This window comes from Poecilia reticulata, chromosome 1, assembly GCF_904066995.2.
Source record: "Poecilia reticulata chromosome 1, P_reticulata-male-v2, whole genome shotgun sequence".
Taxonomy (NCBI): Eukaryota; Metazoa; Chordata; class Actinopteri; order Cyprinodontiformes; family Poeciliidae; genus Poecilia; species Poecilia reticulata.
In genome coordinates, this window is record NC_088830.1 from 8,089,033 (window position 1) to 8,114,699 (window position 25,667).

At 41.6% G+C, this 25,667-nt stretch overlaps 1 protein-coding gene across 19 annotated transcripts in view; it reads right to left on the reverse strand.

Annotated features, from left to right (window-relative positions):
- Positions 1-15,009, reverse strand: part of cacna1ab (calcium channel, voltage-dependent, P/Q type, alpha 1A subunit, b) — a 146,363-nt gene extending 131,354 nt beyond the window's left edge. For 18 of the 19 annotated variants that reach the window (XM_081604287.1, XM_081603793.1, XM_081604218.1 and 15 more), the window contains exon 1: positions 12,310-12,612. In XM_081604287.1, the coding sequence (XP_081460413.1) occupies positions 12,310-12,611 (302 nt within the window). In that variant the 5' untranslated portion in view covers position 12,612. Of the gene's footprint in view, positions 1-12,309 lie in introns of all 19 variants that reach the window. The other variant, XM_081604150.1, reaches the window with a different exon arrangement.
- Positions 15,010-25,667: the final 10,658 nt, after the last annotated feature.

The window sequence follows — 25,667 nt, forward strand, 5'->3', positions numbered from 1 at the left end:
ATTGACTTGGGCTGGCTGTGGATGAAGAACAGAACAGGAATGGAGAGGAAAAAAACACTACATTAGTTATTAAACCGATATTTTGTGTCGTCTCGTCTGAACCGATGTTTGATATCAATTATCGTGTGATTATTATTATTGTGTCCGACTGGGTTGGGAGAGAAAGACGCATAAGGAAGCAGCCATGGGATATCTTTGAATGAACTCAATTTTTTCCCCCACATTGTTAAGAAGCTATAATGTGGACAAGTGGCTGAAACGGCACATAACGAGGAGAGCCCTTACTTCCTGTTAAACAACCACTCCAGTTGTTAAAAGTATCAGATTGCAGAGCACCAGTCGTCTTTGAACTTACGGAGGGAGAACTGGGGAACTATTGTTACTACACAACAAATGGAAATGCACATGACTGAGACCTACGTACAGGTAACGTGTGTTACTGTAGCCAAATTTTAACAAAACGGTTGAAAAAGTGGGAAAAAAAAAGCCACCTTATAAAACAGAATTCAACGAATCCCCTCACAGATGTATAAGGCCAGATGTATTTAGCATATTTATCAAAAAGGTGAGATAAAATTAGAGAAACAGGTGATCACCAGAGAAACAATGCCTTTTGTTATTAACAGTTTTAGTTTTAGTTTTTTTTTGTGTAAGATGGGTGCAGACGTTGTGCAGGTGCTCTAAAGAAATGCTGACCAAACGGAAAGAACGTGAATCTATGAAAACTAAGAATACTCAAAACTTAAGAGGAGACGGTTGGTTTTGAATTAAAGATATTACTCTCCAAGATGACTATTAAAGTCCCGCTTTTAATATTTATACGTCCCGCTACGAAAACAACAGCAAACCTGTTCATTGTTGGTGTTTTAATGCATGTGGATGTTTGACTTTGCATGTGGGATGTAAACGTCCCAGACTCTCCTTCACATCTGACGCTCCTGGTACATCAAAAGAATAAAGCGAGGGGAAAAAAATAATAAAAATCCAACTGTGCTGTTCACCAATAGAATATTAGCACAAACACACACACACAAACACGCACACACACACAAGCACACACACAAGCACACACACCTGCTGGCTAAAGGCCAATCAATAATTCACAGAGTGCAGATTGAATGTAGATCACAGACTCAACATGGGGGGAAAACACTGTGGCTGTCCACCTTTATTCTCCTCAGAGATTGTTCTGTCCATCGCCTCCCATCTCTACTTTCACCTGTTTTGATATCTTTTCTCTGTCGATTGGCATTGAATTCATTTATTTATCCGTTTGGCTAGTTTTGCTAATATTTCCACTAAGCGAGTTTAGGTTGGTCTACAAGCCGGCAGGTTTTTCTGCGGTGGTGAAACGTGTCTGAAATGTTGCTTAACATCCACAATTGCGACTTCTTGACATTAATCAAATAATCATTTAGCGAGAAGCATTCGTACTTTTCCAGCAAAAAGGGTAGACTTGGATTTTAACATCATCACATGACAAGCGGCTCTTTAGCTTGAGCGTTGCTGCAGCCTTGGCGAAAAAGACAAAACCTGTAAAAGTTCAGCCGAGGTAAGTTAACCGAGAGTCCAAAGTGGTTCTGAGTTATCCTACGCCAAGTCATCATGTTTTCTCTCTCTCCGCTCTAACAAAGCTGTTCACTACACCCATCTGTAAGCACATGTGACATAAATATCCCTGGCAGGGTGTATGTAGTCCTTGTGCAGCACACACACACAGGTGTCGTTTTAACAGTGCAGGTTCCTGTTTGGGTTTCATCCGTTGTGAGCATGCGTAGCTTGGACCATTATGTAGATGCCGGCCTCCTGGGAGGCAGTCCTACATGCGGAAACTATATTAGGATCAAGCACATCTCCGAAGGGAGCCGGAGTTGTTCTACGCACATCTGCAACTAAGTATAGCCGACCTTTAGTTGTTTTTTTTTATCAATGCCATTTATCACCTTCAAACACATCTTTGCCTCCGTCTTTCTTTCATTTGTCACTGGCTTTCTAATCCGTCACTCTCCGCTTTGCTTTCAGTCGATCCCTCTGCTTTAATTTTCCCTCTCCTCCATTTCTGAGGTGAAAAGTACTCTCTCTCTCTGCGTAACTTCTTTGGTTGTTTCGCGCTCAGATAGCCGACTCGTACGTACGCCGGGCATCAGCACGAAGCACAACAGGAGCAGCCGGCACACAAAGTTGAGGAGAGGACAGCAGGGGGAATCAGATTTCACCACGGTGTGATGCAGACAGACACTCACACTCACACACACACGCACGCACGCACGCACGCACACACACACACACACACACACACACACACACACACACACACACACACCGAGGGAATAGCCTGTAAGGATCACATATCGCGAGTAGAGTTCTGTCAAAACAACCATTACTATGGTGCTGGGCTGTCGAGATGTTAAATACCAATATTACATAATGGTGATTTGATACACAGGTGTAATCAGTTTCTCAGACCAAGTTTCTTTTTCTGTTTTAGTTTTTAACTTCACTAAAACAGCATTCCCCCCCTTTTCCCATAACAGGAAATTAAAATTTAGACAAGCACCAATAAGAATTCTGTTGCTGATTTCCAATTGAGGTAATTTTGTAGCTATTAAGAAGCTATGAAATTTTAGCTTATTTTAGGAAGCTAAAATAATGACCGGTGCAGTTTTTTTTTCCTTCTCGTCTTTCCTGCCAGACACACATTTCTCTTAGAAATGGAGGCGATCTCAAGGTCAAGGTGTCAGTTTAGTCACTGTGGGAAAAAAAAAATCCCACTATTACGAAGCTAGGACAAAATCATCACAAAATAGACATTTTAAACTATTTAGCATTTTCTGTTGGTGATTTTTAGGATTGCTAAAAGGGGCGGAGCAATTTGTAAACATATAATATAGATCACTACCAAACTTTGAGGTTTTCAAACGGCTGCTGTCATTTCCAAATTGAAAATTGGATTTATTGACTTTCTGTTGGGATGTCTTGTGCTTTTGCCACTCGCATGGAAGCATTTTGGATGATTTATATTAAAAATAAATGGCGACAGAGTGACGGACAAGACTGCAAGGCCTGTAAGAAAACACAGCTGGGTATTTGGCTGACATCGGTGAAGTTAGCATCTCATTTGTGGATCTTGACCTAAATTTGACACTGAGGGTGTTCTCACACCTGGTGGTCCGGTTGTGTCGGTTCGACTGGGCACCAAACTTGCAACGCTGCACTACTTCAAACGATTAAAATGCTTTGAACAAACTCTTCCCTTCCTCGCCTGTGGGGTCGCTGCACCGAGAACCACAGAAGGAAAGGACATAATAAACTCCTGAAGAAGAATTGCTCAACTTCCTTCCTAATGAAATGTAAACAAAAATGGAGCAGTGTTGGTTTTTAGCGGTTGCAGGATTTGACAAATATTTTACATAGCTAATCGATTTGTAAAAAAAAAAAAAAAAAAACTGAATTTTTTTTCCCACAGCAAAAGCAAAAGACCATAAACATATCATAGAAGTTAATTTGTGACTGAAGAATCCAAATCATCTAAATACAGGACTGCTTTACTCGGTGAAAGTATCGTTAAGGCCCCAGTTATTACTTGTGGTGTTAAAACCACAGATTGTGCTATTGAATCACCAGGATTGGGAAACATTACAGAGAGAAAGAGATTGCACAGTGACGCGTAAAAATCCCAAATGGGGCTTTTTGTTTTTTTCTGCCTACAACTCAGCTCCACTGACTCGGCCATGTATGTTTCTGAGAGCATGTGTTTGTGCTCCAACGCCCCCTGAGGTTAGTGATACTAGTGAACAGGTGTTACAGTATCACCTGCTCCCAACACACACACACACGCACACTTACAGACACACAAACACGCAGAGTGATCGGCCGGGAGCCTTGCTCCAAGATGGACAGATGAAGCCAATCCACAAGCTGATCTGTCAGGTTGTGTGTGCTCATGCATCACAACCAAAGGTTGTGTGTGCTCATGTTTATTTAAGCTTACGTAAGCGTTTAGTCAAACTCGACTAACAGACGAGGCACGCTGCTAATTTTGGGCCTACTACAATCTGAGCCTTTAGGCTGTTAGAAACACTTTTGTGGAAAGATAGAGGGTTATCGTTTTTCTATGTGTTCGACCGCTTAACACATGACAGGAAAAAATTGGCAAGCTAGTTCCGAGATGAGAAACAGGAAGACGGATGTTTTAAAAGCACACCGAATTAGGGATATGATTCATTATGAAACATTACAGGAACATAGAATTATTACAAAGGGCTAGGAGTATCCAGATCAGATATCAATATTGGATATTGGTCAGATGTCAGACAAAATCTAAAATCTCAGATATAAGCATGCCAATGTTAGCATTCCGCTCCAGCATTTAGTCCGCCCCAGTTTTTCTAACCAGCACCGCTTGTATTATTAACTTACCTGTTAATAATAAATGGGTCACTTGTTTTTCTACCTATTGTTGTTGATCATTGTTTTCTGGGTAATATCACTTCATCAAGCCTTTTCTAACTTTCCACACTACAAAATGAGTAATACATCTCTGTACGATTCGTTCCAATATCGTATCGAGTATCGGTATCAGTCGATACTGAAAGGTGCGATATTGGTATCGCATCAGAATTTTAAAAAGCTGTATCGGGAGACCACAAAGAATTAAAGAGGTGCAATGACATTTCTCTCTCTTTACTCTCTTTTCTTTCATCACTATGTCTCCATCAACATACCCGAGTGTCGTCGTGTGGATCTGTAAGGCAGGACAACCAAAGTCCAGACTTCTGATGCAGCACCTGAAATAAACCTTAAACAGCCTCCTTTGCTGTTGTGATATTGCAAACACTAATACTGCAATGATTTTTGCAACTAGCTCCAATCAAAATGTCAACACGCTATGAAGAAATGCAGTTTTGATGATTTAAGGAACGTGAAATATGCTTCTTTTCTGTTTTTTTTGTTTCTGACCTGCCAACAAACCGCTCTGAGCCAATGACCGTTCAGAGAATCATCAGTCTGAAATTCTCTGAAATTAGAGTCCTTTCTGTCCCAATAGTTGCAAGACTAACATAGCTAATTTTAACACCAGTTCCTGCAATACATCATGACAGGATTCTTTTGTACTGTGGGTTTGAAAGAAGTGCCAAAATTCTTAACAATTTATTCTGTTTCAGCTGCCAAAAAAAAAAAAAAATTATTAAGCTTCAGCCTGAAACCAACCAGAAATACAAATCTCTTGCGAGTACAAAGATCCAGGGACGACGCAGCATTCGGTCTCCTAAAGGCTAGAAATAACTCATTTGCAACATTAACGGTAGCTTTCAAAAATAACCTTTAAGCAGGTATAAAACATACTTTTCATTAAGCTGACATTTGTATAATAAAAATGCTTTTGGAATGCTGTTGGAATTTGCAGCTATTGTGCAAATGAGTCAGAAAAAAATATAATTTAAAGCGTATGTTAACACACAACTTATACTGACTTTGCAAAAACTCAGTTTTAGTTGTGAGTTGTCTTTTTAGACTAAAAGCAGACAAACACTAAACACATATTTATCGCTTACATTTTAATAAAACCAGCTTGCTGAAAATACTTCTTTCATTCCAAAATAAAACAAAAATGATTAAAGCATGCTTATTTTGATGACAAACTATTACTGAAAGCGATGGTTGTTTTTCAGCGTTTGGTGAAGGTTTTTGGTGTCTGCTGCCTCTCGTTTTCTCTCTCTTTCTGTGTTACTTGGTATCTACCTCTCTCCACATGTCTCTTTCCTCACGAGATACCAAGCAGCGTGGCCAGAACCCAGCTGAGCAAGCGTGAAACTCACACAGACAATGACCGCTCAGAGCAGATGGTCAGAGAGTGACACAGAATGGAAAAAAAAAAAAAAAAAAGAACAAGCACAACATTCACATAATAATGTGTAACCTTTTCTGATGGTCCTGGGCCAACAAAATAAACAGTAATGTCTTTATTGTTAATAAAAGAAGACAAAAGCAGGAGTACTTCCTAGTTTTTTCAAAGCAGGAAGTGGAAGCTCTTGTTTTTTGCAGTTCTAAGTAAGATAAAAGAAAATAGTGAATAATGACCAACTAATACTTTATGTTTTTTGTCTTTTAGAAACTAGACACACCAAAATATTAAAATAAAATTAAAGAATTTTCAACTTTTACATGTTACATAACATCCCTCCTATTACAATTCCCTTCAGAATTGTTAAATCTCCTGTTAAAGATATAAAAAAACAACTATTAAACGACTATTCTGTTACTGTATTTTAATCTCACACATTTTTTTTTTTTAATCCCACATTTGCCTTGACTACATTTATTTAGTGGTGGAATTCATGTCACATTGAAAGTTTTCGTTTCATTTTTCACAAACATTTTTTTGCTGCACTGTTGGAAACAATACTGAGGAAATAAAGGCAGTTTCCCCGCTTTGTTTGAGCTTTTAGTAATCCGTGACTTTTTGCTTCCCTAGGAAAAAAACATCAATGCTAGCCCAGGCAAGGCTAGTGCTAGGCTACCCATGCTAATGGACAGCAGAGGAAGTAGCCAATCCAGTGGTTGACCAGCCGAGGTAGCAGAGTCATTCTAGTCACCAGCCTTTCCAAAGTCAACGCAGCTACAGGTACGTGAGTTAGTGGCACCAGGTGAAATAAAGTCACAAAAAAAGTCACTGGCACCAGCCTGTCATTAATCAGACCAGTAGCCGGCTTTGGAGACGACATAACTTCCTGTGACGAGGAAGAATCCACCGATTTAAGTTTGGTGCCAATACTGGAAAACTCATCAAACGTTTCTGAGGTTAGCCTGAGTCCAAAGTTGCAAAAACAAAGTTGCAAAAACAATCACTAAAGTTGAACATCAATGTAGGAGACAGAATGGAGGAAAAAGCCCCTCAATAAAAAACTGGTTGCTACAGTGGTCGAGTCGAGGTCTAGTCTGCAAATTCTCTAAAATCTGAGCCCTACGGAGATTAAGCTTAACTTTTCTAACACCTTACATATGTATTTACTTTTTTTTTTATTATTATTTCCATCCACTTTTACACTGCAAATTACAATGCCCTGAGTTAAGTAAAATAAGGAGAGTTTGGCAGTTGCGTAAAATAGGTAATCATATTTTTTTTAAAGTGGAAGAAGATGGAGGAGGGTACATTTAAAGAGAACGGGTTGCAGGGGGAAGAAGAGCAGTGGAGAGGCGAACATGAAAGGAGCGTAGAGAGGGAATGTGAAAGTGCTGGCGAAGGGAAGGGAGGTATAATGAAGTCCTTTGGGCCTCGTGTGAAAGAAGCCACAGCATCTGCCAGCCGACACAGCCCGGCTCTGTACAGATGGTGGCATGATGGGATATGCTCAGTTCATTTTCAGATCAGAAAGTCAACGTTGTAAACACTTTAACATGCTCTTTATTGATTAAATTTTTAATAATACTTTTTTACATGTCAAAAAAGTACAAAAAATAAAAATCTAAGATTTTCAAGACTGATTTCACTTCCAGTGCAAAATAAGATCCAGAGCTGCCTGGGGTAATCACTCATGTCTATTTTATTTTCTATTTTTTCCGTTAATCTGAGTAAGTAAGCAGTTGTGGTGAATAAAGACTGTCTGAAAATGAACGACAACGAAGCAGAACAACGAAAGAGTCAAACTTCACGATCTCCCACCTCCCATTCATCAGCAAAATTATTGAAAAAGCAGTTTTTAAACAATTAAATAACTTCCTAACAATAATGAATTGCTTTGACTCCTCCCAGTCTGGTTTTCGTGCTCACCACAGCACGGAGACGGCCCTTGTAAAAGTGTTCAATGATATCCATATAAATACAGACTGTGGGAGAACCACAGTGCTGGTTCTGTTGGACCTCAGTGCAGCTTTCGACACTGTTGACCATGACATTCTACTTAATTGACTGGAGAGTTGGGTCGGACTCTCCGGTCCAGTGCTCCACTGGTTTGAATCTTACATAAGAAACAGGGATTTCTTTGTTTCAATCGGAAACTTCTCATCAGAGAGGTCAAAGGTCACATGTGGTGTACCCCAAGGTTCAATCCTAGGACCCCTTCTTTTCAATATTTATATGCTCCCACTGGCTAAGGCTATAACAGGACATAGGATTAGCTACCACAATTATGCGGATGATACACAGCTCTACATCACGATGTCACCAGGTGACTCTGAACCCATCCAATCACTGAACAGATCAATGTGTGGATGTGCCAAAACTTTCTCCAGCTGAACAGAAACAAAACTGAAGTTATTATCTTTGGACCTAAAGAGGAGCGACCCCGATTCAACGCACAGCTTCAGTTATTACAACTGAAAACCAGCGATCAGGCCCGAAACCTGGGAGTAGTGATGGACTCTGACCTGAACCTTCAGAGCCACATTAAGACAGTCATAAAGTCAGCCTTCTACCACCTGAAGAACATCTCCAGGATTAGAGGACTTATGTCTCAGCGAGATCTAGAGAAACTCATCCATGCGTTTATCTTTAGCTGCATTGATTACTGCAATAGCGTCTTCACAGGTCTGACTAATAAATCAATCAAACAGCTGCAGCTGATCCAGAACGCTGCTGCTCGCGTTCTGACTAAAACCAGGAAGATAGAGCACATAACACCAGTTTTAAAGTCCCTACACTGGCTCCCTGTAGCTCAGAGAATAGACTTCAAAATACTGTTGTAAGTTTATAAATCACTGAACGGTTTAGCACCACAATACATTAAAGATCTGTTATTGTTGTATCAACCGTCTAGACCCCTCAAATCTTCTGGTTCTGGTCTGCTCTGCATCCCCAGAACCAGAACCAAACGAGGAGAAGCAGCATTCAGCTTCTATGCACCACAGATCTGGAACAAACTTCCAGATAACTGTAAAACAGCTGAAACACTGGGTGCCTTTAAAAATCAACTTAAAACCCACCTGTTTAGAGTTGCTTATGGCTAAATTAGGATTAGAGTGCGGGTTTTGATGTCTTCCATGTTTTTAGTGTTTTTATCTTTACTTTTTATTTCCTTATTCTCACTGTTTATGTTTTAATGAAGGTTTTAAGGTGTGAGTACCCTTGTTAGATGGCGTTCTAACTAAAACTCTGAGGTTTTAATGTTTTTATCTTTTTTTTTTAGTTTTTATTTGTTTTAATCTTTTTCAAAATCCTTTTCTCTTTCTCACTGTTTATTCCTGTTTTTATTTTAATTATGTAAAGCACTTTGAAATGCCTTGCCGCTGAAATGTGCTATACAAATAAAATTTGATTGATTGATTGATTCTGGAGACGCTAACCGTCCAGAAAGTGAACTAGCATTTAATGGTGGTGTGATCTGTCAGGGAAAAGTGTCTAGTGTAGCAGTGACACAGTTGATGCTTCTCTCTTCAAGTATTAATTAAAGGGAGGATGGTGGGGGAAAAGGATGTTATGTATTTGCCAGGCATATATAGTGCCATTTCATAGCATAGTCAAGTAACTATGTTAATTTAGTTGCTTTATGTAAAATAAACATTTTTGAGCTTTACATCATGTTATAATGTAAATCCCTCATCAAAAACACACCTGGAGTGTTGCTGATTCTTTCATGCATGTTTGAGAAATCTTTTCATCTCCCGTGGCAACCAGTCAGGTGTGCTGAACGCCTTTGAGGCACAGCTCCTCCTCTGAGCTGCAGTTTCCAAGCTTTCACCTCACAGAGCCATGACTCCCCCACTCAGCCCCTTCAGACTAGCCAGCAGCAATCAGCAAACACCTGGCAGAGCTACACATCTACTGAGCTCGTTATACGAGTTACTTCTCAGTGCAAAGCTGGTAAAGACGTAGTTAAAAAATTAATAGAAGAGCCGTGTTGTGATTACTTCCTGAAGGCGGAGTTTCAGAAAAGAAGCAGGAGTTTCTTAAAGAGACAGAGGCCCAAATTCAAGGTGTTACTAAGTAAAATTTCTTTTAAGTCACATTTGAAATATTTAGCATTTTTATAACAACTGAAGGTGACATAGTAACTTGATTGTGCTATAAAATGGCACTCTGTGCCTGGAAAATGCTTCTTTAAGTGCAATTTGACTTTCCGTCAAACACCTGACTCTTCCGACTCTTTAAGAAGCTGCTAGCCTTTTACAGACATTCCCATTTGGCATGCTGTCAAAACAACGTTTGTCCATGCCGATGCTGTTTACAACCATTCTTAGGAATGTTGTAGTTGTATGTTAGACTCAGCAGACTTGCCCTTCCTCCAGGTGTTTGCTAATTGCTGCTGCCGCTAGTCTTTAGGAGCAGAGTGGAGGAGGCGTGCTATGTGAGGCAGAAGCTCAGCTAAGAACTGAGGCTCTAAAACGGAGTATGAGCAAGCATTTAGACATCCCTGAATAGTTGCCATGGGAGATTAAAGGATTTCTCAAACAAACATGAATAAATCAAAACAACAGTGGGGATGTTTTGACGACGGAATAACATGATCTAAAGCTAAAAAAAGGGTCAGTTTTACATGACATCTCCCCTTTATTTGCCATCTTTAAAACTTTTTTTTTACCTTGATCTTTGGCTGCTTAGTTTTGTGATTTTGTTCCTACTCGCTCCGCCTTTTAGGTCTTAAAGTATTCAACATACTACACTAATCTGTGAGCCATAACTACAATATCAGGAAGCTCATAAGATACTTCTGATCTTGTCCTTTAAGTAAAAACATCTAAGCTTTTGGTCACAGTATACCAGCTAACCTTGGTACTGCCAGCATCTCCATCTGATTGTTTAATATCCACTGGTTCATTGTCTACAAAATACTGAAAACCACTGAAACCTGCTAGGATCTGATCTACTCCTGCTACTAGTTATCAGTTTGATTGACACATGAAGAGTTGCTTTTTTCCTGTCTCTAGTCAAAATCTATTTGTATTCTATTTCCTATAAAGGCAACATAAATATTTAGTCTAGTTTTTTTCTAATACATATCTTTTTTCTGCTTATGCCAAAATATTTTTTTCTTCATCTTTAAGACATTTTCTTGCTTGTTCTACTGCTTTAATTCTTCATTAAATCTTTGCATCACTTGACATGAATCTTAGTTCCCAGATTCCCCCACACACACACACACACACACACACACACACACACACACACACACACACACACACACACACACACACACACACACACACACACACACACACACACACACACACACACACACACGCACGCACCCCCCCCCCTCCCACACACACACGTTTGCGTGGCTATCTTTGTGGGGACTTTCCATTGACTTCCATTCATTTCTACAGCCTAAACCTTACCCTGATCCTAACCCTAGCCCTAACCAAAACTCAATTCACACCTTAGTCCTAAATCTGACCCCTGACCCAAAAACAGTGTTTCCCTTTGTGGGGATCAGGCTTCAAACGCGTTGGACGCTCTTGACAAACACGCAGCAGCGGCCCTCAACGCGCCTTCACATAGACTTGGAATGTGAACCAGACGCACCTGACGCTCAAAACGCGTTTGGTGTAAGCGCACCATGAATGACATCAACCAACTCACTCACTCTTTGGTTACCTACCAACAACTTGTTGAGTAACTTGCAGCAACAATTAAAGGTTTAGTCTCCATGCCTTATAACTGCTAAAACACAGAACAATACTGCCAACTTTGGCAGTATTTAAACCTCCCTTCCAAAAAAACCCAAAACAAAACTATTCAATATTTATTTGTATCGGCTGATATGAAACATATTGCGATACATTTGTCTGCCGTATCTCCAGCCCTAACTTGTATAAAATTATTTAAGACATGAGTATACTAAAACAGCAGGCTGCCTGGTTCTCATAATTAGCCTTCAGAGCTTTTTGTGTGCTGTTTTTCTGATGGATAAACCATATGTGATATCTGATGAGTCAGTTAGAGAGCGCATAAGAATGGGAAATAGCCATTTCCCATACCTTCTGGTTGCATGGCGCTATAAGCTTTCGTAATGCTGACATCAGCACCCAGCTCTGACAGCAACCAATACACATTCACACACACACACACACACACACACACACACACACACGCACACACACAAATTGCTAACTGGGTAAATGTTCTAGAACGCGATGCATCTTCATCAGTGCGACTACTATCGTCCTCAGCAGAACGATTCATTCAGAAGAAACTCAAAAAGCAACGTGCATCGCAGAAGCTTATTGCATACACACGCAAGCACTTTAAATATCAAATCTAAACCCAACTCCGAACTTTCACCCGCCACATTTTAAGGCCACACCTTAGCCGATGCACTCCAGCCAACACACCCTCGCCGGTACCTTGGTGGGCCCGCTGTGAAAGGATATGGCCATTCGGTGATCTTTTTGGCGTACTTCCTCACCAGGTTGTCTTCGCTGAAGAGGAAGAGGGAGCGGTTGACCGTTAGGCAGCTCTGCCGGACGGGTATGGGGTTGTACAGGGCCATGGTCCGGGCTCTCTGGGCCATCGACTGCTTGTACATCCGCTGCGCCCCGGGGGGCCCACCTTGCCTGCTGCCGCCGCGGCCGGGCCCCCCTTGTCCGCCGGCACCCCCGCCACCACCGCCACCACCACCTCCTCCTCCTCCTCCTCCGTACCTGTTGGGTAGCTCGTCTCCAAAGCGCGCCATTCTGCAGACACCAAACGCCAGAGGTTAGGAAGGAGCCGGGGGGAAACCTCAGAGTGACACCTCCACATGCCACCACCCCATCAGCCTCGGCTCCAAAGACACATGCAGAATGGAGGTTCGGATCTGTCTCTGTCTCTCGCTTTCTGTCCTTCCAACTCTATCTAGATCTGTTTTATTTGATTTTTTTCCCCCTCCTTCCCAGGTCTTCAGCGCCAAGAAGATACCTCCATTTGTGAGTTGGGAGGAGGAGAGGATGGGGGGAGGAATGGAGGGATGGGAGAAGAGAGAAGAGAAGGAAAGGAAAGCGAGTTATCGTGTATTTTTGGAATATGACGGGATATGAAACACGGCGATGTGTTTATATAATTTCTGTACAATCAGTTCTCTTAGAGGAAAAGAAAAATGAATATTTTATCAAGGCATCACCCTCTCTTCTCCTCTCTCTGTCATGCTGTTCTTATTTCATTATTTTTGATCAGGAAAAGCCGCTCCAACAAGGAAAAAAAAAAAAAAAAGTCAGCAGCCGCTTCTCGTTTCTACGCAGGCGGATGAATCGATCACCTCAGACGCGATCAGAATGCATAGCTGTGCATTGAGAGAAGTAGTATTGCATCCTTCTCCAGCGAGCAGGCCGGCTCCAGACTGCGTCTTTTCCCTGCATCTTGTCAGGATCTGCAGTTGTCTTTCCCCCCACCCCCCTCTTTTTCCACCTTCTCTCCTCCTCCTCCCCCTTCGGTTCCCCCCGTTTTCTTCTTCTTCTCCTCCTTCTTTTTTCCTCTCCCCCCCTCCAACACACACACACACACACACTCAGCCGGATAAAAATAGAAATAGATAAGAGTGAAATCTTTAATAATTCATTTCTTCTTGTTCCATATATCCGCAGTGTTTGATGTGGCTCCCGCTGCCACCTTTCACTGCCGCCGCGGCTTTCCGCGTACACGCAAAAAACGTCAACCGACGGGGGGCTTCCCCAAAATCCGAGCCTGGTGACATTTGTTGATATTTGGTAATGGACGGTGCGGCATCCCCCCTTCCTCCTCCTCCTCCTCCTCCTCCTCCTGTTCCTCCTCCTCTTCTTCTACAAGGCGTCGGTCACTGATTTTTGGGCGTGATTGCGCGCACTTGGAGATGAAAATACTCCGATCCTGAAGTCTACCAGTCTATCTCGTCATTGCGTAAAAGAAAGAAGAAGAAGGGGAAGGAAGGAAGAAGAAAAATAGCCGAGCTGATGAAATAAAAACAAAAAAATAAAATTAATAAAATAAAATAATAAAAAAATCAAAAGATAATGTCCACGACAATCATCTATAATCCAGAGTTGGGGGAACAAGAATCCCAGACAAACAGGATCCGGATGATGGAGGCAGCATCGTCATCACCATCATCAATTCTCGGTCGAAAAACGCGACGACGGCGGCGGTGCAGGTGCGCCGGAACAGCAGCTCGCATCTTCTCCTCCACCGCCGGGCAGAAACCGAGCACCATCCCCGCCCAGCAGCATCGCCTCCTCTCCTCTCCCCCCTTCGCAATGCTCCTGAAACCCGAAAGAGGCGGCCAGCCAGGTCCGACGTCGCTTACGCGTCTCCCTTCCCCGTTGCCGTTTGTGCGCGCGCTACCTTTTCCCTTTCCCTCTTTGGGATTTTTTTTTTCTTTTTTTGGCGCCCCTCTCTCACAACCCCCCGCCCCCGGTTCCTTCAACCCCCCTCACGGGGAGAAAGTCAACCAACGACAGTCAGTCCGACTCCGATGAGGGGAAGGAGGCTGAAAACGAAAGACCCCGACGAGTGGAGATACTCCTGCGGGTTTTACTTTTTTCCCCCCTTCTTTAATGCGTTCAAATCGGGGTTGCGCCGCGTTCCGAGCTTCCGATGGGTCTGACGGGAACCGAGCGCCACGCGCAAATCCGTGGCCACGCCATGCAGCGCACGACGCACGGCGCCTCCCAACCCGCTCCCCAAGGCGCGCCGCAGTTACGCTACGACTGCTTCACCTGTGCGGCAAGGTGCGACGTCCGGCCTCACCCTTCAGTCAAATGGAAACTGAAAAAAGAGACGCCAAGTCATCAAACATTACTTAATACCTCAAGAAAAAAAAAATACAACTATGAAGTTCGATTTGATACATTTTAAGTTACACATTACATTTTGTAGAAGCGTATTGATTTCCTGTCATGGTGGTGCGTTTTTCAGGGCCTTTTGTTCCTTTAAAAAAAAAAAACAAGAAAAAGAAATAGCAATCGCCATAAGCGGAGGAGTGGCTGATTGGAATAGCCTGAGATGGCAAATTAAAGTCGATCGCAGTGAAATTTCCGCTGTAAAAGCCTGAAAACGAACCAGCGGGAGGATTTACAGGGATCCTCTCACAGGCTGACCTCACCGAGTGACTGGCATGAGTTTGGGGAAAGACTCTCTGCCAGCGTTGCACATCTACAGACTCGCATTTCAGCAATTCTTTGCCACAAAAAGAAAGTTGTATTTTTGTCTCGTTTCACTAAATTCTTCTGTGCTTTACGTGAATCATACGTGGTTTGCACAGATCCTAACATTCAGTCGTCAAAATGTTTAGCAGGTTTTTCAGTTATTTTAACAGAATTGCTAGCAAAAATACGAGTAATGTACATACTTTAAAAAAATATTTTGGTTGGAAATGATTTTGTATTGTTTTCCTAAATAATTGTCCACAAATAAATAAATAAAAATATATATTTAGCTGGACTGAGTACAACAATGACTCTTTGGGTTGGAAATGTTGTAAATACGCAGTCTAACATTAAATCTTACTAAAAATACATTTTTATTGAGAATATGTGAAAATATGTGGAGAAATCCAGTAGGAAATAAGTAATGTTGCATGGCATTGCAGCTCACTGCGGGTTAAAATAAGTTACAAATACTTTGGTAAAGGCAATTTTATTTATATAGCACATTTTCAGCAACAAGGCAATACAAAGTCTTTTGCAGGAGTTAAAAGGAAGTACAAACAAAATAAACCAAAGGAAAGAGCAAAGGAAGAAAAATAAACTAGATTTAGTCCTTCCATTTCCATCCCTCACAGTATCCCCTTATGTAATTCTGAATCCACTGCCAAATCCAACAAATGTATATTCAAATGTTGTTCCCTGCAAAACATCTTTGTGTTAAAGATAGAATAAAAGCTCATTCAAGACATCTGATCAGGATTGTTTTCAGCCAGCTTGATTTTGAATGGTCTCCCAGCTAATAAATGTCGGAAAATGTCTGCCAGCTAAATAAGCAGAACTAACTTTTAGCAGGAAATGAGAGTTTTAAGCTTTGTCCTGTTTTTTTTTTCTTTTGGGTGGAAATTAAAAGAAACATTTTATTTCTCCTTCCTCCAAGCTATTTTTGAAGGTTTGGCTTTGGCTTCCGAGCTGCTTTGAAGCAATCCCTCAAGCTGTTGGGCGAGGCTGAAGAGGACAAAACAGAGACGGACCTGTTTTCAAAAAGTGCCTTTCCTGTTGTAATAAGTTTAAGGAAAAAAACAAAAACAAAAGCATGTTAAATGTGTCGTAAGTCACAGTAAGGAAGCAGATGATGGAGAAAACAAACCAACCCGGTTGACGCTGTCCTTGGTGCTGAAACATCCACCGACAGATTCCTCTGGGGGGGGTTTTTTTCAACATTTTTTTTCTCTTTTGCAGGTGCCGTCCAAAGTGCTGAGCAAATAAAAACGAGTTTAAAGCACCGTATGCCACCGTGCTTTTTTCTTTCGGAAGCAATTACCTGCATTGTGCACAGGTGGGTTGGTTACTGTACCTCCCACCATCTGTTTCTTCTCACAAAGCCGTTTTCGAGCTCTACCCATCCCCCCCGAATCCCCCACACCGATTTTGGCTGTTCATTACCCGGAGTTTGAAGCTCTGTTTCCACTCCAAAGGGCTGTTAGAACTATGAAAGTGGGGGCCATATGGCGGATATCTGGGATGCATCATCCGAGGCCGAGTTATGCATGAATATTTTGCAACCGGAGTCTCAACAAACTCCACAGAAGAGGAGCGTCCGGTTTGTGTCGGGACAAGTTTCCTGATGTAAACCTGCGGTTTGGTTTCCATTCTGCACAGCATCCCTGTCTTTGTTAACATAATGCTTGTGTAGAGTGAATTTTAGGGCTGCAAGTAAAGATTACTTTTATCCGATTAATCTGTGATAAAGCAATTAATCGATTAATTGGATAACAACTTTTGCCAAATTCTGCCGACTTCTTTTGTTTATCCACTTCAGCCTTTAAACGCAAATTTCGAAAAGCGTCACAAGATGCAAATAAACAAATAATTCAATTCCTTTCTCAAATAAAAAAATAAACATTTTGTTGCCTAAAATGCAATAATATTGCATTCCTCCAGTGTATCATTTGTTGCAAAGGATGCAACAAAATACACTTTTAGCGTCAGCATGTGAAACCCTTTATACCAATAAAGGGGAGGACCGACCTGTTTATTGTTCCTGGATTAACGGATTTATAAATGGCCAGCAAATGATTCTTAATAGGAGAAATTTTCCGGTATTTAAACAGGGTGAAGCTAAAACTATGATGCCACTGGAGGAGTTCTGGCTGGAACATTATTTACAGACAAAGAAGGTTCTTTTTACCTCATATGCAAAATGTATTTTTGTTTGGCTTAAACGCTACTCTGGATATGTTGTTCTGTGAAGCAAATCGCCCTTTTGAGTGTGCACTTCAGTTAACAATTGATCATTTCACTAACCGATTAATCGTTTCAGCCCTACTTTCATTTTAGTATCTAGAGAAGGAAATTCAGCTGCCTGACATAGTCGTGTTCTCATTCCAGTGGATGACAAAAATTATCAAAATGTGATGATATTGTGCTGCAGTTTAATCTAAATACATAAAAAGGGACTTTAAAAATGAACTCATACAAAAATAAAACGATGATAATGTTCATCAAGCTCTACATCTCAGAACAATGCTGGCGTCTCTTTTTCACGTCACAACGGGACCGTCGCTCATCATCTGATTCACGGACTGGCTGCGATCAGGTCCGGCTCCTGCTGTCAGCAGAGCAGAGAGTGAGAGTGAGTGGTGAAATGGTGAGACGGGGGAGTGGAGTGGAGTGGGGGTGGCGCTGTGATTTGTACCGACCGTTGAAAACACGCTGCGGCCGGATGACAAACGACGCGCTTATCGACGACGGCGGATAATCGGAGCGATCGGAGTGGCCGCTGTCTGCGGCTTTGCGCTTTTTTTTTTTTTTTTTTGCCTTCTCGTTCTCCCGCTCTCCGGGATGCCCCTGCTGCTCTTCCTCCCGCTGCACGGCCACGCAGCACGCAGCTTTTCCCAATCCATCTCCATAGGAGAGTGCGTGTGTGTGTGTGTGTGTGTGTGTGTGTGCGTGCGTGCGTGTGTGCGTGTGTGTGTGCGATGCAGAGGGAATCTTGCCGAGGCCCTGATGCGCAGCATTGTCATTCAGGGAGCGTTCACACAGGCAACCCCCGCAGGAAGCCCTGGCACCTCCCCCTTGAAGCACCCCCACTCCCCTCCACCCACTCCTCACCCTGTCTGTTCTCTGATCTCACTCAGCAGGCCGAAGCCACAGAGCTGACGGTGAGGTTGAAATGAGAGGGGAGGAGAGAGAGAGAGAGAAAAAGCAGAGTCGCAGTAAGATTATTGCCGGTTCATATTCTGCAACATTTCTGAGTCAAGATTCAGACCAGACTTATTTAGGGAAATCATTTTAACAAAATCCAAATGAATTGTTTTGGTTGGAGGCAAAAAGCTCCAAGCAATTACATTTTATTTAGATTTTACTTTGACTATTATTATTATTACTATTTGTTTTAGCAAAAAGCCTGGTTCACTGTAAACTTGTTCAAGACACAACCAGTTCTTGGCTGCCCTGCCCTTGTCTAATGCAGCCCTGGGCAAATGCCCATATCAAGAAGCACCACTGCCTGCATTTGTTGAACCTGTTTAACTTTATACACACTCGACACTTTGGCAGGTGTTTTTTTCCTTTTGTTTGTTTCCATTTGTGAGCCACTCTATATAAAAGTTTTAGCCACACGCTGAAAAAACACAAAATCTTACTAACTATTTTTAGTCCAGTTTCTAGTAAAAATATCTTAGTTTACAGGAAATTAGATAAAATTAACTTAGTAGGTTTTTAGGGAGATATAGGAGCTTGTTTTAAGTCAATAATTCTTGAATATTGATTAAAAAGAAAGAGCTACTTCCACCAGCAGATTTTTCCACTTATAACATAGACATTTTTCCGATGTTATAAGTGAAACAATCTGCCAGTGGAACTAGAACATTTTTTATGATCAATATTCAATAATTATTGACATAAATAATTATGTCAATAAGTTAGTTTTGTCTTTTTTAAAGTGAAATAAAGTATTTGCACTAGAAACTAGATAAAAAAACAGAAATGTTGTGATCCTGAAAGCCGAGTGTCAGTAAGAACAGGCGCGTCTTAAAGAGACAGACGCCCCAATTCCACAGCGTCAATTTGTGAAGTCAAATTTCTTTCAAGTCATATATGATCTGTAGCATTCTTATAACAGAAGGTAACATGGTTACCATGGATTGTGGTATAAAAAGGCATCATGTGCCCGGAAAATACATAATACCGGCCCTTTAAGAAATCCAGTTTGCTCACCAGTGTTTGCTAACAAACCTAAGGACATGTGGAGGCAATCGGTCACACAGAATCTCTCTCGGGTGTCTGAGTGAACATCATTTTGGAAAACGATGCACCATTTTCCTTCCAATACGCTCTACTTTCTCTCGCTGTGTCTCATGTAGTCCTAATCAAACACATCACGGTTTGTGGCTTTAATGTGACAAATTGTGATAAGTTAAAAAGCTGTTTTGCAGCTTGTAAAAAAAACCCCCAAAAAACGGACCATCGCTGACAGCAGAGGTCCAGGACTCATCTTTCTTTTAGCGGTTCAACTTTTCTGCTGTTTTTCACACGCCCTCCCATTCAGATTTCAGGCCCGCTGTGATTTATGTATCCAAGTTGGGGTCAGGCTCTGCCGTGACCCCTTTCGCCCCGGCGATTCCCCGCCGTCCTGCCCCGAGCCGAGCGAGGTTCTGTTGTCATCACTGCTCATATCTGTCAGCTCCGTCCCCAGACCCATACCGCTCCGACTCTCCCGCTGAACAGTCCGGCTTGTGTTCCTACGGCCTCGCGGGCTTTCCTTCACGCTTTTTCAGTGTACCTGACTCTACCTGTCAGTGATTTTTTTCTTTCTTTTTCCTTAGTTCTGCTTTTGTCCAGCAAAATGTGTTACAGCGTCAGGCCTAGCTGTTTGGCACCAACAGACATTATGTATTGAAATCAACTATGTGAAAGAAATGAAGCCGGTTTGTGTTGCTGCCGAGACATATAGCAAGCTGATGTGGCATCCAAGCTAATTAGAGGATTTCTCTCTCTCTCTCTCTCTCTCTCTCTGTTTTTGGCTCATACCCACGCCAGCTCAACCTGTATTAATTGATTGGCTAGTTAATGGAAGTGGAAAGAAGGAGCGCAGTGGGGAGAAAAAGGATGAGGAAGAGGAGTGTGCTGGCCTCAGCTAATGGCCCTTGATTGGGTGTGTGGAGTAAGCATTCTGGTCATAGAATCAGCAGTATAGAAAGCGAGATGAGAAATTAGGGACGGAGACAAGGACGAAGCAGAGCAGAGAAGAGAGGGGAAAGCTTGGAATTGTTTAAATTAGAGTAAATGGTCCTGCTATCCAGGAAAACACAGCAAAACTGAACATGTGTACATTTCTTTTTCTGAAGAAGATCATTTATAGTCATGATAAAAACACAAACCCCTAAAGTTTAAGGGCTTAGCATATTTCATATGCATATTTAAGGACTTGGAGGTCGACTCTAATATTTCACATGAGGTCAAATTTGAAAACAAAACAAAAAAAGAAGTTTTTTTTATACTGTCTACATTTTAGAGAGCATCTAAATAGTTGCGGGGGGAAGACTTGATTACCTCAAAATGAGACAGCGTGGTTTGGAAATTATGATTTTACGTGTCAATAAATCAATAAATTTTGATCCTCATCCAGTAGCTTAAAAAAAACAGCAAACAGTTATCAACGAGCCCCTTGCAGTGCGCTCTGTCCCCGACATCCCACCAGCTTGGTTTCACCTTAACGTTTGGACTGAGTTGGAAGTTTTCAGGAATTAGAATCCGTGTCATGTCATGTCTGCATTCCAGGAAAAAAATAAAAATTTAAAATTCACTTTTTTGAGCTTTACATCACATTATAATGTTATTCCTTCATCAAAAACACACGTGGAGTGTTGATTTGATTCTTTCATGCATGTTTGAGAAATCCCTTAATCTCCATGGCAACCGTTCAGCTGTGCAAAACGCCTGGGTGGGTGTAGCCCCGCCTTCCAGAAGCAGTTCATCCTTGGAGCTGCAGCTACCGAGCTTAAGAGCTTCCACCTCACAGATCCTCCTCCGCTGGCACTCCACAACTCAGCTCCTTCAGACTAGTCAGCAGCAATTAGCAAACACCTGGTGGAGCTGCCTATCAGCTTCTTCTCAGTGAAACGTTAGTAAAAACATTGTTAAAGGGTTAGTAGAGGCGCCATGTTGTGGTGACTTCCTTATGAAGTCAAATTTCCTTTAGTCATATTTCATATATGGAGTATTTTTATAACAACTGAAGGTTGTCACCTTCAGTTTATAGCATTTTATGCTATAAAATGACACTATGTGCTTGGAAAATATGTTGCCCCTTTAATAAATAGAAGTTTCTAGAATTTAACTTGAAAAGTATGAATAAAATAAATACATTTATCTTAAAATGATTGTTAGAGGCACAAGTATTTATGCCACTGGTACTTTAGCAACATTGAGATGTGCTTAAATTAAAGTTTGGATTTTGTTAAATTGCTATACATAAAGAAAATAAGTGCACTGATTTTAAGACTTTTTATATATCTTTACTAAGGGTGCCAACAAATGTGTCCACCCTACTAGAAAAACACCTTTATAAATTAAACAAAAACCCTCAAAAGGTCAATTCGGGATCTTAATGCTTAGGGAGGAAGCCAAAAATGCTCACTTCAGGAAGGCACAGAATATGGCAACCCACCAGGGTCTGAGGGACAGTCAACGGAAAGGCAAGTCAGGCACATCAAGCCCATATGTCCCAGGTTGCCTAATGCCCACCGAGGGGCATTATCTATCCAGCTGGATAAATGTTATGCTCACAGCAGACGCCATGCAAATAAGACTGGTAAATAAACTCGTTTCTTTTTATAACTCTTTCACTTTTGGAAAACTGGCTGATTTAAAAAACAGACTCACTAATGATGGCTGCAGCTGAAAGAGACTCTCTCCCAACCAGCTGGGAGTAGAAATATTCAGAAGTGACTTAAAAAAAAAAAACTGTCTGAAAGCCTCATATCCAAACAAACAAATATTCTCAAACAGATTTTTGTTTTGTTGTTTGGTTTTGTTTCCAAGAAAATTTTATTTTTCCTTTTACCTTCTTGAATGATTTTACATGAGAGCATATTTGGAGGTAGCATTTCTTCATTATTATTATTGCTTCCAGTCCCGTCACTTTCGGTGATGGGGAAGTGGAGAAAGCATCATGATTAGTCATTTCAGAGAGGTGGAGGTGCGGGAACCGCCGCTCGTCATTAGGACTCCCAACACTCGGACTAATTAGAGGAGGACAATCAGAAATGATGGAGGGTTTGAGTGGCTTTTCCACAAATGCACATTTCTTATGTCCAAAAATGAGCTTCATCCTTTGGCTGGGCTTTGTAAGTGCTTCATAACAGAGATCAAGAGGTGGGGAAAAGATCAAAAGGTTGGTTATTATTATTATTTCAATTTTTAGACAGAACTACTAATCCACCAAAATCTACAATATATAAGAGCGAGTCCAGTGGCAATAAACGCCTTCGTTGTCCAACATATGCAGTCTAATACAACAGTTTTATTTATAAATGTAATTTGTTATCATGTCTTTGTCACCAACACTGTGTCATCTGCGCGGCGGTGTGAACATATTTATAGCGTTATACCTAAACTTACAGAACTGGGGCGCAGCAGTGATGATTCCAGCACTATTGCGTTGAGTCATTTTTCTTCTTCTGACGTAGGCCGACATGCAAAGCCCAAATTCTGCACCAGTCCCAGTTTTGCAATAAACACACAAAGTTATCAGTGCGCATTTGTGAAGCAGGCGACAGGGACGGCAGCAGCAAAAGCTGACTACTTTTTTTTTAAAGCTTTTTTTGTGTCGCGTCGCTAACCCGTCTACAAGCTCGAAATGTAGCGTACTCGAATTTTGACTGTCACCTCATTACGCAAGTTCAATAGGAAACGAATGGAGAGAGAGTGACGTCCTTAAAGCTGCAGTGTGTAACTTCAATAATTTTTTTTTCATACCTGTTGAAACTCATTATGTTGTGACAATATGTTATGGTTTAGCGCTGTCAATCACCCTCAGTGTGGTCATTCCTACCTCTACCTACTGCTTTTGCTCTCTGCTAGCAGAGCCTGTTTTGAATGCCAAGGCTAGTTAGCATGGCTACCGGTGACGGTGGAAAGACGGTTTTCCAGTAACAGTAAATGTTTTCTCCACCATTAGGACGTTGAACAGCAAATACACGAGATTGATTGACAGCACTAAAACCCTCCTCCTGGCTCTGATTGGCTGTTTCTGACTGGAAGCAGTGCATGTCTTCAGATGGCAACAGCAGCTCAGGGAGAAGGTGGAGGAAATCGATCCGTCTCATGTTACTTTGTCACGACATGATGACGGTTTTAGCAAAAACGGACAAAACGTATTTTGTCCACTTTATGTAACTTTAAAGTTGCATACCGCAGCTTTAAAGAGCAAAGGGTAAAATGAGAAGACAAGGTGGCGATTAACTTAAAGTTCAAAGGAAACAAGTCAATGACCGATCTAACCAACTACATAAATCATAAAAAAACAAAGCGAGGAGGAAGAAAACCAAAAATACAACAAAGGAGAGTGAAAATACAGTGAAAAACAGTTGATCAGAAGAAAAGAGTAAAATGAAATATGGAGGAAATGATGTCAAAAGAGACGAGAGAGAGAGACATAGAGAGGGAGAGAGAGAGAGACATAGAGAGGGAGAGAGAGAGAGAGCAAAATGGCAAACAGGACATGTGGAGAGGAGCCAGAAAGAAATTGCATTGGGTGGAGGAAGGTGAAATGGAGAGAAGTGAGGCAGCGAAAGGACAGGAGGGTGAGGAGAGTAAACATAAAGGTGGGACCTGGGGAGAAAGGAACAGCATGTTCCCATTGTTCCCAGCTCCAACCCCACAGACCACTGGCTGGACTTTGGATGAGCTCCGACCATCACCATCGGTTTGAGTCGAACGCTACGTTATCAACATATAAAGCTGTTTATTTTTCTTTTACTTGGTTATCTTATTTTAAACACATCATTCCTTCCAATAGTGTTTGAATGTTTTCCTGAAACACTCAGATGATGAAGGTTAAAGCAACATGAAAGGCTAAATCTTCCTTCAAAATGGGGTGCACCAGTTGGAAACCTTGTTGGAGGGTTTCATTAAGACCCTTCAGTCCTTATAAGCAAGACCGTCTCTCCGTGCGCATTAAGTAGAACAAGCCACAGACAAAACTTTCCTCCCGTCTTCTCCTCCTGCTGCTCCCCTGTTGACCCTCATCTTTTTATAACTTTCTGTCCTCCTCGGCTTTACCTCGGTGTTATCCTCCTGGCCTCCTTCTCGGCTTCTCTGAATATCTTTTCACCTTCCTTCGCTCTCTTTTTCCAGAAACTGCACAAGACCTTTCAGAGGAAGTTTAAGTAGTTCCAGGAAAGAAACTTAAGTTGGTTGAATCATTGTTATTTCTATTAGACTTTAGTATTTATCCAGAACACACTACGTTGAAGTACTTTAGTTCAACAGGAATAAGCAAGTTGGTTACAGTTGATGGAAACCTGTTTGAGGATACAAAACCCTTGAGACAAGGTTGGAGGAATTCCTTACTGAAGGACAATGTTTCCAAATATACCACCAGACAGAGAAATGGTTATTCATACGTTTGAATAGCCGAATCAAAGTACAGAAAAAAGTCTTGACTATTGATGTTGATGGGAATTCACTTCAGCTAATCAGTCTGAGCTGTTTGGCAAAGTTGAATGGACTGGGGACATTTTACAGATTTTTATTTGTAAGAATAGAAATGTGTTTTTTTCATTCCACCGAGTTTACCTGAATTTAAAGTCAAAATGAGCAGAATCAGTAAAACATCCCTCTCAACTATGGAAACCCAAGGAAGCCACTGAGGAAAAACAAACCAGAACACAATTAAAATAAATAAATAAATCTTGAAAAAAAAGAAAAGAAAATTTGCTCACTCGATCAAATCGATTTATCGCCCAGCCACAGTTGGTCATAAAAGTGGTGACATCACAGAACGGCTTGGGGAAAAAAAAATCAAGTGGTGTGATTACTGTAGCTGTAAATGGGGTTCACTTTTAGCAGTTATGATCAACTTTAGCTCACAGTGAAATGTTTTATGCATCAGCAGAGCTCCACATTTATTATCCTAAAGTGAGTGCTTCAGCTGCCGTGACAAGTTTCCATTTTTAAAATTCCCTTTCCCCCTATAGAGAGCCTTTTATGAAGGAAATGATGGATGAGTGAACAGGGTGCTGCTTCCCGATTGGTTAAAAGGTGAATGCATCATTTAGATGACACACTCTTCCTCTCTCTCTTGCCGCTGCCCTCGCTTTGGAGCTGGCTGACTGCCAGCCACTCCCATTTAGTCAGGGCACCACCTTACCCTTCATGCCCGTTTTTCTCAATGAAGCCTTTACTCTGGGGACATTTGTGGCACGTAGACTGTTCTGGAGTGATATACCGGCTCAGAGGACTTATAGACTTTGGAGTTCTGATGGCTTTCAAATGCGTACTGCTGAAAACGCCACGCAGAAAGATCACGTGCTGGGATTCGAACGCAATATCACAATACAATGGTTGTTCGGCTATAAGTGTCGATATCAAGGATCAAACCAACAATTAAAAACGTATGAAGCAACTAA